The sequence below is a fragment of the Ictalurus furcatus genome, chromosome 24, assembly GCF_023375685.1.
Source record: "Ictalurus furcatus strain D&B chromosome 24, Billie_1.0, whole genome shotgun sequence".
In the NCBI taxonomy this organism is placed as follows: Eukaryota; Metazoa; Chordata; class Actinopteri; order Siluriformes; family Ictaluridae; genus Ictalurus; species Ictalurus furcatus.
In genome coordinates this window covers 3,639,311-3,657,718 of record NC_071278.1, presented here as the reverse complement: position 1 = coordinate 3,657,718, position 18,408 = coordinate 3,639,311, and the positions used below count along the sequence as shown (strand labels likewise).

The 18,408-nt window shown below is 39.0% G+C and overlaps 1 protein-coding gene across 1 annotated transcript; it reads right to left on the bottom strand.

Annotated features, from left to right (window-relative positions):
* Positions 1-382: 382 nt before the first annotated feature.
* On the bottom strand, positions 383-18,373 carry stxbp2 (syntaxin binding protein 2). The gene is made up of 19 exons (XM_053613315.1): positions 18,306-18,373; positions 16,745-16,794; positions 16,573-16,654; positions 14,824-14,900; positions 14,638-14,713; positions 13,927-14,030; positions 13,098-13,252; positions 12,174-12,258; positions 9,488-9,618; positions 8,256-8,363; positions 8,050-8,107; positions 6,915-6,980; positions 6,757-6,837; positions 5,090-5,231; positions 4,379-4,485; positions 4,199-4,297; positions 3,999-4,084; positions 2,454-2,614; positions 383-1,283 (listed from the first exon to the last, which is right to left on the bottom strand). Exons 1-19 carry the CDS (start codon positions 18,340-18,342, stop codon positions 1,204-1,206), a joined length of 1,785 nt encoding a protein of 594 aa, XP_053469290.1. The 5' UTR covers positions 18,343-18,373; the 3' UTR covers positions 383-1,203.
* Positions 18,374-18,408: the final 35 nt, after the last annotated feature.

The window sequence follows — 18,408 nt, the reverse complement described above, 5'->3', positions numbered from 1 at the left end:
TGGGCTACAACAGCAGATAACCACACTGGGTTCAACTCCTGTCAGCCAAAAACACAGGAATCCGAGTCTACAGAGGGCACAGATTCACCCAAACTGGACATTTGAAGACTGGAAGAAGTTGAAACCGCTGTGGTACAAGAGGAATAAAACACTTCATCTAGTCACCTTGACACTGATTATTTTTCTTACCTTAATGATAAGGACTTAAAAGGAATAAAAATAAATGGATTCATACAGAAATATTATACACATTTATAAATATAATATACAGTATATAGAAAATGATTAATTAGTGAACTAGAACACTTCAAGTGCATTCATGTTCAATTTCATGATTTAAAGCAGTAAATAGTACAATACGAACAAACCGAACCATTCGAGATTTGAATAAAGCAGTTTATTTAGGTTTTAACAAAAAACAGATGAAGGAGAGAAAAAAAAAAAAAAACCACCCAAGTAAATAACCAACTTCTGGGATAACATTAAAGAAAGAAAGAAAAGCGCACCAGTTTATAATCAGAAAAAAAAAACTGAAAGATAAAACTCTGATAAAGGAAAATGCTTCATATCATCATCATCATCATCATCATCGCCTAGACTGCAGGAACCGAAAAGAAAAGAATAGCTGATAAGAGCTGCATGTCCTCACTATCACATTATTATACAGTGTTTTCTAGCCTGCACCCATCAGCTGGAGAAGCTGCTCTTTCATGCAAAAGAGAGAGAGAGAGCGCGAGCCTGTTAAAAGTGCGGATGCTTTATCTGAGCATACTGTACAGATAAAACAAGAATAAAACAGGAGTTATTGTCTGCAGTCTATAAGCTAGAGCGTGATTTTCAGGAATCGTGTGTGTGTGTGTGTGTGTGTGTGTGTGTGTGTGTGTGTGCGCGCGTGTATATATAAAGCTTTTCTCCCCACCAGTGTCCGTAGCAGCTGGTGGTAAGAAACACACGTCTGTAGATCGGCTTTGTTTGCAATTACAGCATCTTAATAAAGGTCATTTTTAAATTATTTAAATATCAAAAACATATATACACACTGTGTTCTCCCGGAAAAAAACTAAACATAAAAAAAAAAAAAAAAAAAAAGAAGAAACCTTTTAAAAGGCAGTGACTCATCGGTTTACTACTCAGGATTGAACAGAAGATCGTACGCGTGTAACGGCTTTCCACAAACGTTACAGAAGTTTCGAGGCTTCACGGCTAAGCGGACGCATGTGCTGGCTGCTCCAGAGTCTTCAGATCGTTCAGAAATCCGGTCGGGGTCAGGATGTGGGACGAACCTGGAACGAAGAAGAAATCAAATCGGGAAACGCTCCGAGAACGTACAAACGAGCTCACCAGATACAAACCGTACATATACACTCATATTAAACTTTCCTTACAGAATATGCAACTTATATCATGTCTATATTACGTCTATTATACACTCACACAATGTGTGCAAAAGTTTGTACACCCTCACTTCAAAATGTTTTGGTTTTACTATTTATCATCATTATTTATTGTTTCGATTACATATTGTTGATATGAATATTAAATATATGAATCGTGAAACAATTAATTATATTTCTTATATTTCTGCCTGTGATGACTCTAAATGTTGAGTCTCCTGCTGAAAGCGTTGGATTTTTTTTTTTTCATGTTTAAAAAAAAGATATATTTTCCTTTCTCTTTTTCAGTCATTTGTTTTAGTTCATGTCTTGGATGTTTTCCTGATTCCCCGTAGACTCCCGAGTCGACCGCTTGAGAATTTGACAGAATTTTCACATTTTTATGCCTTAAATAAAAAAAACAGTACACACTTCTTGTGTAGAAGTGTGTACACACTTCAACACACTGTTGTACACACAACAGTACACACCTCTGTTGTTTTGGGGTTTTCTTTTGTCATTATTTTAAGACACCGTAGTGAAAGACGAATATACAGTAAATGGTTTTGTAATAAAGATATATATATATATATATATATACATACACACACACATATACACACACACACACACACACACACACACACACACATTACACAAACTATCAATTAGGCTTTGAATCAGTTACTGTAACATGTAGGTTTATGCTGAAACAGTTGTTTAACAGAAAAATATATTCATTTATTTTAATAAATTATACACACACACGCACACAAACTCACCACCCCACACACCACCATTCTCACTCACACCCCCCACACACTCTTACCCATTCACACCCCCCACACACTCTTACCCATTCACACACCCACAAAGACCCCCACTCCCACATACCTTCACACATAAACCCTCTCATACACCCCCCACCCACACACACACACACCCCCCACCCACACACACACCCCCCATTCTCACTCACACCCCCCACACACACCCACACAGTACAGAGATTAAGTTAGAATGGCAGGAAAGTTATTTAGATTTTAAACTATCAGCACATCAGGCCATCGATCAACCCACCAATCAGGACCTCCCATTTGCCGTCAGTGGCGCGGGTGACCTCGTAAGCAGAGCGCATCTCCGAGTGTGCGACTCCTCCGATGACGAAGACGATGAGTCGAGGGCCGCTGCGGTACTCCGTCGTAGCTTTGTTCTTGTGCCAGTGTCCGAACCGCGCACTGCTGGAGTTCAGAGAGTAAACACACATCAACACCACGATCATCAGATTTACTGCACAAAATATCTACACAGGTCAACCGTTTTAAATTTATACCACGGCGCTGCCGTATTCTCCACTCTCTTTGCTCAGAAGGTGCGGATTCATTTTCTACAACGGCAGCTCTCACAGCAGCTCCAGCTACAAATCACGAGTTCTGATGCGTTTTTATCGTTTCTATAGTAACGGCATGCGAAAGGACGGACGATCTAAACGCCACGTCATCTAAACTTAACAACAAAGACAGTTTAGAAGCACTGAAACAATGAAAGATGTTTAAACCTTTTAGGAATGTTATGGAAGGAGTCTCCAGTGTCGGTGCTTTGTAATTAATAGTACTTTTTCAGGACAGAGGCGTTCACACTTTCTAGTTTCTCTAGAACATGACAAGCTGTGTTTGTTATGTCCTGTTAACTTCAAGAGAGAGGGAAAACACGAGGCTGGTGAGGGAACGACTCGCCAGTGAGTGAGAACAGGAACTAACTTGTTTCACGTACGTTCCAGAACATTAAATTTAACTATAAAAGGATAAAAAAAATATATATAATGCCTCATTCTTTAATTAATTACAATTTTTAATCTTTGGCAATTTGCTGTGGTAGAAGAGGAATAAAACACTTCAGCATGCAGTGTTATGGGAAAAGAATCAGCTTTAGAGTGATAGCAGGAACTCTGCTTCATCACACCACCTCATCAATGATTATTTTCCTAAAACTGCACACCCCCTAGTGTATATTTTTCTTTTTTACCCAACACCTGCTGGAGACAAAGAGCAGAGATTTTAAACAGCTCACCAATGATTTAAAAATAAATAAATAATAATAATTAAGAAAAAATAAAATAAAAAAAAAAAAAACACCTGATTGAACACAGACAGAACGATGTACAGGGGATATAAGAAGTCTACACACCCCTGTTAAAAGTTCATGTTTTTGTGATGTAAAAAAAAATAATAAAACCAAGATAAATTACGTCAGATCTCTCTCCCCCCCCACTTAATGTGATAATCATCAAAATTCAAGTGAAAAACAATTTTAGGAAGAGGAAGACTTTTTATATCCGGTATGTGTAGTGGAGAATAGGGCCAGTGAGAGTGCAGTAAAGAATTGCAGTGCATTTCTGTACAAAGTATGCAAAAATAAAAATAAAAATGTAATTCTCTGGGTATGTGCAAACATAAAAACCCACTAAACACAGATCCAAGTGTAGCTTCGAAGCAAGAAAGCGCAAGATCAGATCAGAAACACTTTCGATTCTGAAAGAAAAGGCATAGAAAGTCAAATATAGTGAAGGACAGAGGTAAACCTGTGTGTGAAATAAATCGTGTGTAATCCACACGCTGTTCGTACCTCACTACAGTCTGAGTGGTGGCGATGGGCGCAGGATCCGAGAGGAACGGCCACTGCTTCCTGTCCAGCTTGTCCTCGATGATGTTCTGGGGGAATTTTTTATATATTTTTTAAACCCCAGAAGGATTTGACTCATGTTTCGGACACGTTTTTGGTACGATCTTACGATCTTTCTCACCCATATAGAACAGTTCTCATACCTCCATGACATCTTTGAGGATAGGGGTCCAGCGGGAGAGCTGGTACGTGTCTCCTGTCCGCTCTTTCCTCTCTGGTAGAGATTTCCCAGCATTAGCACCCTGTAAAACACAACAGGAAGTTTAGCAAAGTGGTGAGTGAGGAGAACGGGCGTGGATGGATGGATGGATGCTGAAACTCACTCCGGTGATGATGGGGCAGCCGAGGTGCTGCAGGTTGGTGATGATGTTGCGGTTCTCCTGCACGTTAGCATGCTGGATGAGCTTTGTCAGGTTCTCCTCAGCAACGCCTGTGGGGGGTTAAAACAGTGTTCGTTATTACATGATGAACTCTCGATTCTGATTGGTCAGAAGGTGCGGATTAATTTTCTCTAACAGCAGCTCTGACCATCGCTCAGCTACAAATCACAGGTTTGTACATCCGTGCTCTCGTTTTAATAGTTTATCGTTTCTATAGTAACAGGTAAGTCACGGGGACTTGTAGCTTACGCTTCACAGGAGATAAAACTAGGAATGTGGTATAAGAGGAATAAAACACGCTGCACATGTCGGTGTGGAAAAATCATCTCACACCACACCATTGTTGATTGCCACACACACACACACACACACACACACACACACACACGATCTGGTTGAAGTAATCTAATTTGACAGTTTAATATTAGATTTTCATAAAAAATGAGGTAAAACATTCTTGGTAGTGAGCTCAGACTTCTGGATAATACAAGACGTAATACACTGAAGTCGGGGTGCTAATACTTTTAAAGCACAGCACGAATGTACCCATCTCTACTGACTCTACATACAGAGCTCTTAATAAACCAAACTGTGTGTGTGTGTGTGTGTGGGTTTGGCACTTGAACACGTCTGTGAAGCCCCCGGAAGCCGTACCCTTTTTCTTGTAGAAGATGTAGAGCAGAATGATGCGGATTTTGTCGTAGGGCTGAATCTCTGCATTCAGCAGGACAGGAACGATGTTCTTCATGGCGTCTTTAAGAGGCTCGCCCTCTGCGTTGGAGCCCATGGCCAGATCCTGCATGGAAATGATTTACACTTTAGCATCACAAGCTGCATGTACAGTACAGTACATAATGCTCAGTGGACAAGAAAAAAAGGGCCGTCCACAAAAATCTGTCAAAACCACACGGAGGTTTAAACAGTGCTGCTATATCCTGTTTAACACCCAGTGACACTTCACTATTTACTTTATTTTGCTTCGAACGCTATTTTTGTTCAGGGACCAGTAGCTAAGATCAGTAGCAACATAGTGAACATTAATAATAATTATAATATTGTATGATTAAAACCAGTAGGTTATAGGCTAACTGTTATATTGTGAAAAACACGAGTCATGGTTCCTAACAAGCGACTAACATTAGGCTAATTATATTGTGTAATTAAACCACCTATACAACTGCTAGCATGTTATCTAAACATAAATCTAATCGTTATATTGTGTAAACCTGTAGCCAGGTAGTTAATTAGCTAATAATAATGATAATTATATCATGAAAACCATGAGTCGTGGTTGCTAGCAAGTGACTAACATTAAGCTAACTATTATTTTGTGTAATTAAACCAGCTTCGTTAGCATGTTAACTAAACATACATCCAATTATTATATCACAGCTAAGGTCGCTAGCAATTTAGCTAACGTTAGGGATTTATATCTTATGTAATAAAAACCAGTAGCCAGGTCTCTAACAAGCTCGCTAATAGTCAGATCGCTAGCAAGTTAGCTAATCATTTGGCTATTATAATGTAACTTAATGGCTACATTATGGTGCGCTTAAAACCCGTAGCCAAGCTGCTAACTATTTAGTGAACCGTGAGGCTAACTATTCTGATGTGCAAGTAAAACCTGTTGTCGGTTTGCTAACAAGTTAACTAAACATAAAGCTAACCATTATATTGTGTAAGTTAGTAAACAAATTTGCTATCAAGCTAGCAGACATTAGGCTAACTATTGTGTAAATAAAACCAGTTTGCTAGCAAGCTAGCTAACGTCAGGCTTTTTTAATGTATAAACCAGTAGACACATGGTTAGCTTTATTTTTATAAGGCTAACTATTACAATGTGCTAGCAAGCTAGCTAACATTATACTGCTGGTGTTGTAAATCAGTACCAGATATCGATAGAAGTTAGCTAAAAATTAAGCTAACTATTGTGTTGTGTAAAACACTAGCCAAATTTGGCAGCAAGCTAGCTGAATTACTATTAGGCTAACTATTAGGATAATAAGTCACTATGAAGGAAGCGAACTATTATATTGTGTAAACCAGTAACCACAAGTCACATGCAAGTTAGCTGAACAGAACGCTAACAATTATACACTGTAGTGGTCTGCTTTGGTTGTGAAGGGGAGTCATGCGTAAAAGCTCAACAAGCTAATCTGGCAAAAGAATGATCAAGTCTAGCTTTTAAACACAACAAAACCAAAACCAGTGTTCGCAGTGTAGGAGACAGGAAGTGTTGTCAGAGCCGCAGAGATCAGAGGCCAGGACACGCTGTAATTACGAAGCGTTGAGTAAGCGGGTATGAAGAAACCGTCGCTAACCTGCTCCACCTCACACAGTTTATCCAGAGAGGCTTTGAATTTCTTCATGCAGGCATCAGCTAGGTGCAGATGAGTGGAGTACTGCAGAACAAACACACTCATTAACATACGCCCGAGACCACGGAGGAAAACAGAGCACTGTGAGACACAACACTGACCAGACTCAGCTCTTTCTGGTACTGTGGCATCTTCTTCAACATCTGAGACAGATCTTTTAGGTTGGCCTAAAAATAAAAAATAAATAATAAATAAATAATAAATAAAATAAAATAAACAGACACCAGATGAACCAAGTAGTTGTCCAGCGTCTGAATTCTACTTTAGCACAGTGCTATACTCCACGGCCTGAGAACATGAACATCATTAAATCTTAATGCTGCATAAAGGATAGGGCTGTAAACCTTAGGCTTCCACACGATACCATACTTAATGCAACGATTTGAAATTTAACGATACCACTGAATCTGCTACGATTTGATTCATATGGTAACGATTCAATATTTAACGATACCCCTGAATCTGTCATGATACGATTAGATTCACACAGTAACGATTCGATATTTAACGATACCACCAAATCTGCTACGGTACGATTCACACGGTAACGAATCGATATTTAACGATACCACCAAATCTGCTACAATATGATTTGATTCATACAGTAACGATTCTATATTTAATGATACCACTGAATCTGCTACGATACAATTCGATTCATACAGTAATGATACCACTGAATCTGCTACGATACGATACGATTCGATTCACACGCTAACGATTCGATTTTTAAAGATACCACCGAATCTGCTATGATACAATTTGATTCATACGGTAACGATAGCACTGAATATGTTACGATACGATTCGATTCATACAGTAACGATACCACTGAATCAGTTACAATACGATTCATACAGTAACGATTCTATATTTAACGATACCACTGAATCTGCTACGATACGATTCACACGGTAACGATCCGATATTTAAAGATACCACCGAATCTGCTACGATACAAGTCAATTCATACGGTAAGGATTCGATATTTAACGATACCACTGAATCTGCTACGATACGATTCGATTCATACGGTAACAATTCGATATTTAACGAATGATATGATACGATTCGATTCATAAATTGATCGATCTATGATTCCCAAACATGTACGTTAAAACATTTTTTTATAAAAAGGCAACATGTTTTTAAGCCATTCTTCCAGTTTCATAAAACAAATGCATAGATTTCAGGTGTTATACATCACACGGTGCATTTTATCAAGAAACCCCATACCTTGTCCGTGGTCATCCTCTTACTTTCACAAAAGGTACGCAGCAGCTCGGTCACTTTCCTGAAAACAGACGAGGGTTTTGTTTGAACACAGAAAGCGGATGATCAGTGGTTTCAGTAGTGTGAACTCTGATGAAGAAGTGTGTGTGTGTGTGTGTGTGTGCACGCGTGCATGTGTGTGTGAGCGTGACAGCGAGCGACTGCTTTACTTGGTGACATCGGCGATATGCATGTGTCTGAGCTGCACCCACAGCTCATCATCCTCATCTAGCAGAACCTCTTTTGTCTTGTTGTCCCCGAGCCCCGTCGTTTCGTACCTGCAACCGAACAGAGGAAGAGGATAAAGAGAGGGACATGTAGGGCGGCTGTGGCTCAGGTGGTAGAGCTGGTTGTCCACTAATCGCAGGGTTCGACCCCTGACCCCTCCACATGCTGAAATTTCCTTGGGTAAGACACAGCCACAGAGTTGCTCCTGATGGCAGGCTAGCGTGTTGTGTGTGAATGGGTGAATGAGAAACAGTGTAAAGAACTGCTAAGGCGCTATATAAGTGCAGACCATTTACCGCTTACGTTCCGAGCACTAGCCAACATGTCTTCACGATGATATTAGATTAAAGGAACGTTGGAAGAAAAAAAAAAAAGCCACAACTGAGCAATGCCGCATTAACCATTTAATGCATAAAGCTCCTTTTAGAGCTAAATCACTCGACACCATTAACCCTCGTGCGTCAATTAAAAAAAAAAAGTTACACCCAGGTCCATAGAGGACAAAAACATTCATGTCCAAAAACATTCATAGAAATATTATATATTAATATTTCTTTCCCCACTTTCACAGTCTTAGATTTTTTTTTTTATTTTTTGTTTTTTTTTACCAACATCAGTTCTGATCATAATTACCAAACACTCATTCATTTTCAGAATTGTAACCTTTAAACGCTGGTTTCTTTACATAAAGCTCAGAATCCTTCTTTGACTCGTATACATGGGGTGGGATTTTCAGAAAAAAAAAAAAAGAAAAGCAGGGATTTTCCCCAGAGGCTAAACCTGAGAAAACAATACACATTTCAGAATTTTTTTAAAAAATGCAATGTTTTGAAACCTTGTCAACTAAATAAAAGCCTATTAACACAGAATGCGTGATTTTATACTTAAACGTCACGGGGATTCGATATTGCAGTTTGATTGGGTTTCAATGGGGACATTTTTGTCCTTAAGGTCCTGAGTGTAATTATTTTGTGTACCTCGTTTAAAATAGATTCATGGAAGCAAATGAGAGTGAAATATATCAAACATTAAAATTCCTGCAAAATTTATGCAGTTTGCATTAACAGACAAAACGATTTAAAAAAAACAAAAATGCCCATAAGGACACACAAGGGTTAAAGTATTTGAGTATTTTAAAAGGAAATCTGCTTTTTCAGAGCAGAACGTCGTTCACCTGTAGATGTCCTGATCAATGTCCAACATGTCGTAGACCATAGCCTGAAAGGTGAGCTCATGCAGGATGGGCGAGATGGGATCGTAGCCACGGTCCACGATCAGCAGCTGGGAGCGCGCTTTATCCGTGCCCTGCCATCAAACACACAGTAAAACCGATGACACGACGAATACCAACTGCATTTGCATTAAGACCACAGCGGCATTAAATAATCCATTCCGATCGGTCAGGAGCAGCTCTGATCGCAGTGTCGACTATAATACGAATCACAGGTTTACATTCAGGTCTCTTCCTCTTTCGAATACGTTACCGTTTCTATAGCAACGACTCATTCAGAGGGACCTGTATGGCAGACCCGCCACATAATCAAAGGCTAATAAGAAACGGATTCAAATACGTTTTTATTTAACAAAGGAAAATTAGAGATGTTTTATTTATTTTTATATAACATTTATGGAAGGAGTCTCCAGTGTCAGCGCTTAGTACGTTCTCCAGCATGGGAAAGTCTTCAGGACAGAAGACTTTCCGGTGCTTTCTGGTTTCTCAGTAACATGACAAGCTACAGGTGTTGCTTTTCTTTGTCTTTTTAAACTTCAACAGAGAGGAGAAAAAGAGAAGAGGGTGAGGGATCTACAGTTTAAAGCTGCTATAACGTAAGTAGTAACAGGAACTCGCTCGTCTCAGGGACTTTTCATGAGAAAGCATGGCATAATCATGTAATCACTGGCAAACTGCTGTGGTATAAGGGGAATAACACACTTCAAGATGTGCCGTTATTGTACAATAAATCAACTTCTTAGTGGTAATCGTAAGTCCGGCTCGTCGCACCACCCCGTTGTTCATTAGTTTCCTATAACAGCACACCCTCGAGTGTTTTATTCCTTAGTTATCACAGCTATGGTTATAACACCACCACCACCACATACTGGGAATAATGATGCATGCATGTGATGTGATGCATGCATCTTAAAAACATGTTACTAACTCCCTTTAACAAACATATTAAAAGTAAAGAAGATGAAAAGGGTCAAATGTACATTGGGAAAGACAGCGAGAGAACGAAGGAGCAAAAGCAAGCACCACACTTTCAGATACGCACCTTTAGCTCAGGAAAAATATCAGCTGAGAAGAAGAAGGAGAAAGAAAAGGAGAGAGAACACTATATAAGACAGTGTAAGAAGATTAGAACAGGAGAAAATAAAAGGCAGAGTGAAGTTCAGAGAAGAGTGAGGTTCAGATTTGATAAGACACACTGATGTGGCTTTTGGGAAATAAAAGCTCGATTTGCCAATTTAGATCAACTCAAATTATGTCTCTGGGAAGCCATACTGGATCAGACACTGATCATCTATCAATCACACAGTCAGCATCTGATCGGACTTCTATACAGTGCTGTGAAAAAGTATTTGTATCCTGATTTCTTCTGTTTTTGTGTGTCTCTCATACTAAATTGTTTCAGACATTAAAACAAAATCAAAGATAAAACAAAGGCAACCTGAGTAAACACAAAATACAGTTTTTAAATGCTAGTTATTTATTGAAACAAACAAACAAACAAAAAAAAGTTATCCAATACCATGTGTGAAAATGTATTTGCCCTTGTAGTTACTAATTCCCCAAATCTATGAAACTGCATTTATAATGGGGTTCAGCTGGATTAGACACAACCAAACCAGGCCTGATTACTGCAAACCCAGTTCAATCAAATCAACACTTAACTAGAACTTTCTCAACAGCATGTAGTAGGTTAAAAGGTCTTACTCAGTAACACATTATGGCAAAGTTGAGCCGTTATCTCCAAATGGAAAAACTCGGCACTGTAGTGAACCTTCCCAGAAGTGGCCGACCTTGCAAAATTCCTCCAAGAGCACAGCTACGACTCATCCAGGAAGTGACAGAAGACCCAAGGACAACATCAAAGGACCTACAGGCCACTCTTGCATCAATAAAGGTCACTGTTCATGACTCCACTATCTGAAAGACACTGGGCAAAAATGACATCCATGGAAGAGTGGTGAGGTGAAAACCACTGCTAACCCAGAAGAACATTAAGGCTCATCTGAATTTTTCTGGATTGGTGAGTCAAAAGTGGAACTGTTTGGAAGACAGGGGTCCTGTTACATCTGGCGTAAACCAAACACCAAATTCCACAAAAAGAACATCATACTGTACCCATGGTCAAGCATGGTGGTGGAAGTGTGATGGTGTGGGGATGCGTTGCTGTTTCAGGGCCTGGGAATCTTGCAGTAATTGAGGGAAACATGAATTCTGCTCTCTACTGGAAAACTCTCTAAAGGAGAATGTCCGGTCTTCGGTTGAAACTCAAGCGCAGCTGGATTATGCAGCAAGACAATGATCCAAAGTACAGGAGTAAATCCTAGTCCTAGAAGTAAGTGCAAGACTGATCTCCAGTTATCGGAAGGATTCGGTTGCAATTATTGCTGCTAAATGTGGCACAACCAGATTTTAAGTTTAAGGAGGCAATTAGTATTTCCACATGGGTGATGGGTGTTGGATAACTTTTTTTGCTTCAATAAAAATAAATAAGTAAAAACTGTATTGTGTGTTTACTCAAGTTGCATTTCATTTGAAGATCTAAAACTATTTAGTACGAAACATACAGAAGAAATCAGGACGGGGGCAAATACTTTTTCAAAGCACTGAACAGACAGTCTGAACGCCTCACCTCTCCCATGCTCGGGTTGTCCGCTTTATGAGCGTTCAAGCGATCCAGAACCATCTCAGCCAGCGCAAGATTCTCCTTCGGACCCCTGAGGAAAGATGAGACCTGAGTCGGTTCACATGCAGAGAGAGGTCTGACAGAACACTTTTCACTCTCTACTAATACATATATACACACACACACATATATATATATATATATATATATGAATATTTATCCATCAGATCCCAAAAGTCCTCATATGAATGTTTATGATCTCAAGATCTCTATTCTACCTTTCACCAGCTCCTGAAGAAATACATATCATTTAGGTCTTCCTTTATTTTGCCATATTTCTAAATAAAGATGCATCAATATTATAATTAAATACAATACAAAAGGTAGAATGTGTCCTGAAACTGATTTTCTCCCCAATCTGGAGTTTCCTATATACACAAAATCATATATATACACACGGGGTTTACGTCACTACTCTATGTTAAACCCTACGTAGTGAGCATATATAATGAATGGAGATTAAACAATACACATAGACAGATCGATAAATCAAATGTGGTAGTTTTTTTACACAGGTGGAGAAGGTTGAGAAGAGAACTTAAGAAAAAAAAAAAGTTGTCTCTATTTATTAAGTTTTTTATTTTGTTAAATTATTAAATCTGGTTCAAAAAAAGTGGCACAGGTTTAAAAATAGTAGACGTTATTAAATGTTATTAAGATTAATATGTGCCAAACAAGTCGCAATTCTCAGCCATCCTTCACAATGACATAATTCAATAGAAAAACCTACAGACGGTTAACTTTTGTTCTGTCTGGTGCAGTATGTAACTTCTAAAGTAAAAAAGTACTTCGGATTCAAACGCAGTTTTTAAATCGACTTTCCAGCTGCAGATGAAGCCGGACTGATACGGGAGGAGCGCGAGTACGTACTGACGGTAACGGATGGACGGATATTCTTTCAGCGTGTCACACAGCGTCGCGATCTGCTCGGCCATGACCTCCATCATCTTGGCCCGCTCGTCCTGGTTGGTCCTACTGGGGCTGTAGAAAGAGTGCAGCGAGTTGGCATCGTCCAGAGAAAACACCTACAAGAAGAAGAAGAAGAAGAAGAAGAAGAAGAAGAAACGCACACGGGAATTAGAAATAACAAGTTGTAGAAACATCTCAAGGATGATCAGTGGAAACAGGATGCACCTGAGCTCAATTTTGAGTGTCATGGCAAAGGCTGTGAATACTTATATACATGTGCTTTTTGTGTTTTTTATTTTTAATAAATTTGCAAAGATTTCTAACAAACTTCTTTCACGTTGTCATTATGGGGTATTGTTTGTAGAATTTTGAGGAAAATAATGAATTTAATCCATTTTGGAATAAAGCTGTAACATAAGAAAATGTGGAAAAAGTGAAGCGCTGTGAATACTTTCCGGATGCACTGTATTAATTTTATATATATATATAAAAATTATATATAATTTGATAGATAGATAGATAGATAGATAGAGAGAGAGACACACATATTTCATGATTTAGAATCCTGACAATAGCTTTTTTTTCCATCCAGTTATTGGTATACTGGATGCTAAAGTGAAAGCTATAACCTCTCCTTATTTGTTAACAAAATTAACAAGGCAACTATAGAGATGTAAACTTCAGAATAGTGAGTGAGTGAGTGAGTGAGTGAGTGTGTGTGTGTGTGTGTGTGTGTGTGTGTGCGTGTGTGTAAAATGCTCTTAAATAAAGGAAAAAAAAAATCACACACCTGGGATTCGTACGGTAAGAAAGCCACGTTAATTTCCTTCAGCGTCTTGATGACCTTCGAGACTCTCGACCGCCCAATTTCAGCAAAAAGACCATCTGGACAAGCTGTAGGTCAGGACAACAGATAGACACGTGAGGCAGATATTTCCATGATCTGTTTATTAAGTCTGGAATAAAACACTATAGGGCGTGCAGTTATAGGGAAATAATCGACGCTAAACAATGTGGCGAGATAAACTGGAGCTGCTGTGACCACCATGAGTATGGTCATTTTCCTGTAGCAGCATGTCCCGAAGTGTTTTATTTCTCTTACACCACAGCAACTTTCCAACACTTACAATTATTCATGTATTACAGATTGACACATTGCATTTTTATCCCTTCATAGTAACATTTAATGTTGTGGAACGTCGGTGAAACCTGCTGACACTGGAGACTCCTTCCGTATCGCCATGTCAACGATTGGGCATTTATCTTTAAATAAAAAACACGTTTATTATTCTTAATCTTGGATTATTTGGAGTGTCTCTGCATGAGCTGGTACTACAGAAAGAATAACAATAATATAAACATGGGATTTGAAATGCAGCAAAAGAACTAGTGCCAGATCTGCTGTTAGAAAGTCAACCAACACCTTCTGACCAATCAGAACGGAGAATTCGGCAGCGCTGTGGTAGAAGAAAAGTTCAAGCAGACGTGCGTGTAGTCTTACTGTCTGTGAAGAAGATATGCGCAGCCTTGTAGGTGAAAGCCGCGTCTTTGAAGTCGCTGATCAGAGACTGGACTGACTGCATAGAGAGAGAAAACAACAACAATGACTGGATGACGATAAAGAGGACACGAAAAGCTTTCATGTAATTCAATTAGTAATGAATGTGAATGAATGAAGTGTGCATGCCTTTGGCACAGGAGAGATGAGGTAGATGGCCTCCAGACTAGAGATCGGCTCTCTCCGCTTGTTAATGTCCTCCACGACTGAAAGAATCGAAAACAAGGGGACGCGGTTTTAGCGCTAGATCTCGTACCTGCTCATCTTTAAAAAAAATAATAATAATAAAAGTGGTTTCCTGCATTACAATGTGCTGGGAAAAGATAGAACAGGAAAAGTGGTGGGAACCTCGGATATAGAACGCAGAAATAAAACGACTCATCACATTTTAGCACTATAACAAAGAGCTTATCTGATTATGGATTATTCCAGAACTAGGTGAGAACTTAAATGGTGATTTACAGCTCCATTCAGAGTGATTTATTATTATTAATAATAACAACTTTAATAAATTAATGTAATAAATTTTTATATAATTATAGTAATTTTTTTCCAATTTATAAATTCTATTAGTAGTAGTAAAATATTACGCATAAAACACAAATATATGTTCACACCGCAAATGATACAATAGTGAAAATCAAACTCTCCTTATAAGAAGATAAAAAAAACAACAATGTCACATGATTCAAATGATTCTACATTCAAAATTCAGACATAAACCAATAAATAATTGAGTAAGTAAGTAAATAAGTGAGTAAGTTAATAAGTAAGTAAGTAAGCAAATAAGTAGGTAAATAAGTAAATAAATAATAGATAAGTAGGTAAGTAAATAAGTAAGTAAATAAATAAAGTGGTGCAGTCGAGGTTTGGAGAGGAGACTGTAAAGTTCATTTCTGAGAGGAGTTTTGAAAAGGACAGTTCTGTGCGGTGTTTCCCAACCTGAAGAACCCTCACTGTGTATAAACGCCACCCCTCACTGTGTATAACTCCCCCACCCTCACAGTGTATAACTCCCCCACCCTAACAGTGTATAACTCCCCCACCCTAACAGTGCATAACTCCCCCACCCTAACAGTGCATAACTCCCCCACCCTAACAGTGCATAACTCCCCCACCCTAACAGTGCATAACTCCCCCACCCTAACAGTGTATAACTCCCCCACCCTAACAGTGTATAAACCCCACTCCCTCACTGTGTATAACTCCCCCACCCTAACAGTGTATAACTCCCCCACCCTAACAGTGCATAAACCCCACTCCCTCACTGTGTAAACCCCCCCCCACTGTGCATAACCCCCCCCCACTGTGTATAAACCCCCTACCCTAACAATGTATAACCCCCCCCCACCCTAACAGTGTATAAACCCCACTCCCTCACTGTGTAACCCCCCCCACCACTGTGCATAAACCCCCCTCACTGTGTATAAACCCCCTCCCCCCACCGTGTATAACCCCACCTCACCCCCCCACCGTGTACAATCACCCTCACCGTGTATAACCGCCCCCCAGCGTGTATAAACCCCCTCCCCTCACAGTGTATAAACCACCCCTGTGTATAAACCCCCCTCCACTGTGTATAAACCCCCCCACCGTGTATAAACCCCCTCCCCCCATTGTGTATAAACCACCCCACTGTGTATAAACCCCCCCCCACCGGGTATAAACCCCCTCCCCTCACTGTGTAAACCCCCCCACTGTGTATAAACCCCCTTCCCTCACCATGTATAAACCCCACTCCCCTTACTGTGTTCTCCTTATTCTAACATGTCTGATCTAATCAACATGTCTGATCTAATCAACACGCTGCATGTTGATCCAGGAGCCCGAAACCACCGCGCTGGAAAACTGAAGGATCATCACAAGATCTTTACTCACTGGTAACACCTTCAGCCATGATGTCAGACATCTTACAGCATGAGGACAGAATCCGCATGCTCATGTGATCAACAATAAGCACCTGGGGAGAAGGAAACAAATGATTTTCCACCGTTAGTGTCTGGAGAACATGACCAAAACTACGGCTAGTTTTAAACCCGGTTAACTTTACCTTCCACTCGCCATCTTTCTTCACACTCTTCAGGACTCCGTTGAGGATTTCTTTGAGGGAAACAAATAAAAAGACACAGAATGAACACAGTTTCATCTCCTGTTACAGAGAAAGATGACATTCCTGTTGTAGAGAATAAAGAGGAAGACTGTTATGGAGAAGTGGAGGTGGACAACACGGCGAACATGTCACCATGTCATGAGGATGACTACTCGTTAAAAAAATGATGGATCATGATGATATTCAGCGTGAACAGAGGTGGAACATTATAATGCTAGTTATTTTACTCGACATACACAAGAACAGACTTTAAACAGGAAACAGAACTTTTAACATCCTGTCTGTGATATAAAGTGATACAAAAGTCAAAACCTAACAACTTTTAAGCACTAAGAACTCAAACTTTAAAGGAGATTGTTCTAAGAAACTATATAAAAATATATTAATTTATTGTATATAGTAAATGTCAATAAATATACTAAAAAGGCGAGTATGAATCTAATTCGTCATTTCATCATATGTCCTGAGTTTTTTGCTGGAATGCAAAATAATTTTTTTTTTTTTTTATTATTATTTAGTTATTAAATAACCAAATCTTAACTGAAGCTAAAAAATAGTCAAAAACCTGTGATCTGTGAAGTAACTGAATTATTTTCCTTTTAAATATAAATTAATGTTTTTCTTATTTATTTATTTTATCTTCTCTAGATATATAAACAGATATATAAAATATATATTTTAAAAAAAACAACAACATACTACTGTTTGACTTGGCAAAAAGGTTTTTTGTTTGCTTGATTTTAAATTAAGAATGATTTTATTTATTTAGTTATTAATAATGATTTTAAATAAAAAAAAAATTGATTACTTAAAAATGCCCCAAAACATGTGTGTTTCGTACCCAGCCTTTATAGTGGGTGTGAAAACTTTTTACATAATAAGAGCAGTGTGATAGGACAGCGCAGGTGCAGGTGTGTGTAAGGTAAGAGAGGGTGGGACTGATGATGGTGGAGAATATCTCCGTGAGCTCCTCATCATTAATCTGTCTAACTAAACAACACATCACAATAACACACACACAGTCATTATTCCTGCTTTAAACACACTCTTTATTAGCTCTGTGTGCGTGTGTGTGTACTCAGCCCATATGTAAGGTGGAGGCTGATCACCTGACCTCACCTGACAGTAAATAAAACACTGGATAAACTGTACACCATCACACACACCGACATTTAACCCGGTTACACACACAGTCAAGTAAATAAGGTGGATTAAATGTTTGAATACGAGTCTGTTCCGCTCTTATTTTTGAAGAAGAAGAAGAATATTCACAACTTCCTAAAACCTACGCGGAAGTTCTTCCTCTCCTGCTCTGCCTGGTACTTTTTTTTTTTTTTTTTTTTTTTTTAATGACGCAAACTCTCGCCATCACGTCACTTCATTATTCTCTTTAAACAAACTAACAGACTAACAAAAGTCACACAAACAATCCCTCAGATATCAGAAATGCACAAAACACAACTTTATAATCGATTCATTTCGGGAACAAATGTCCACTTACTCTCTCCCACCACCGCTTTCAGTCCACTCGGAGCCATTTTGACGCTTCCGTGTTGACAAATTTCCACATCGCTGTGACAAGGAAGCGACATTAAAAGTCCTCA

Coding starts and splice junctions, on each gene's coding strand:
- stxbp2 (XM_053613315.1), bottom strand. CDS start 18,342: ATGGCTCCGAGTGGACTGAAAGCGGTGGTGGGAGAGA. Junction 14,031..14,637: donor GCATATCTTCTTCACAGACA/GTAAGACTACAC, acceptor CCTGACCTACAG/CTTGTCCAGATGGTCTTTTT. Junction 5,232..6,756: donor AACTGTGTGAGGTGGAGCAG/GTTAGCGACGGT, acceptor ATTTCCATGCAG/GATCTGGCCATGGGCTCCAA.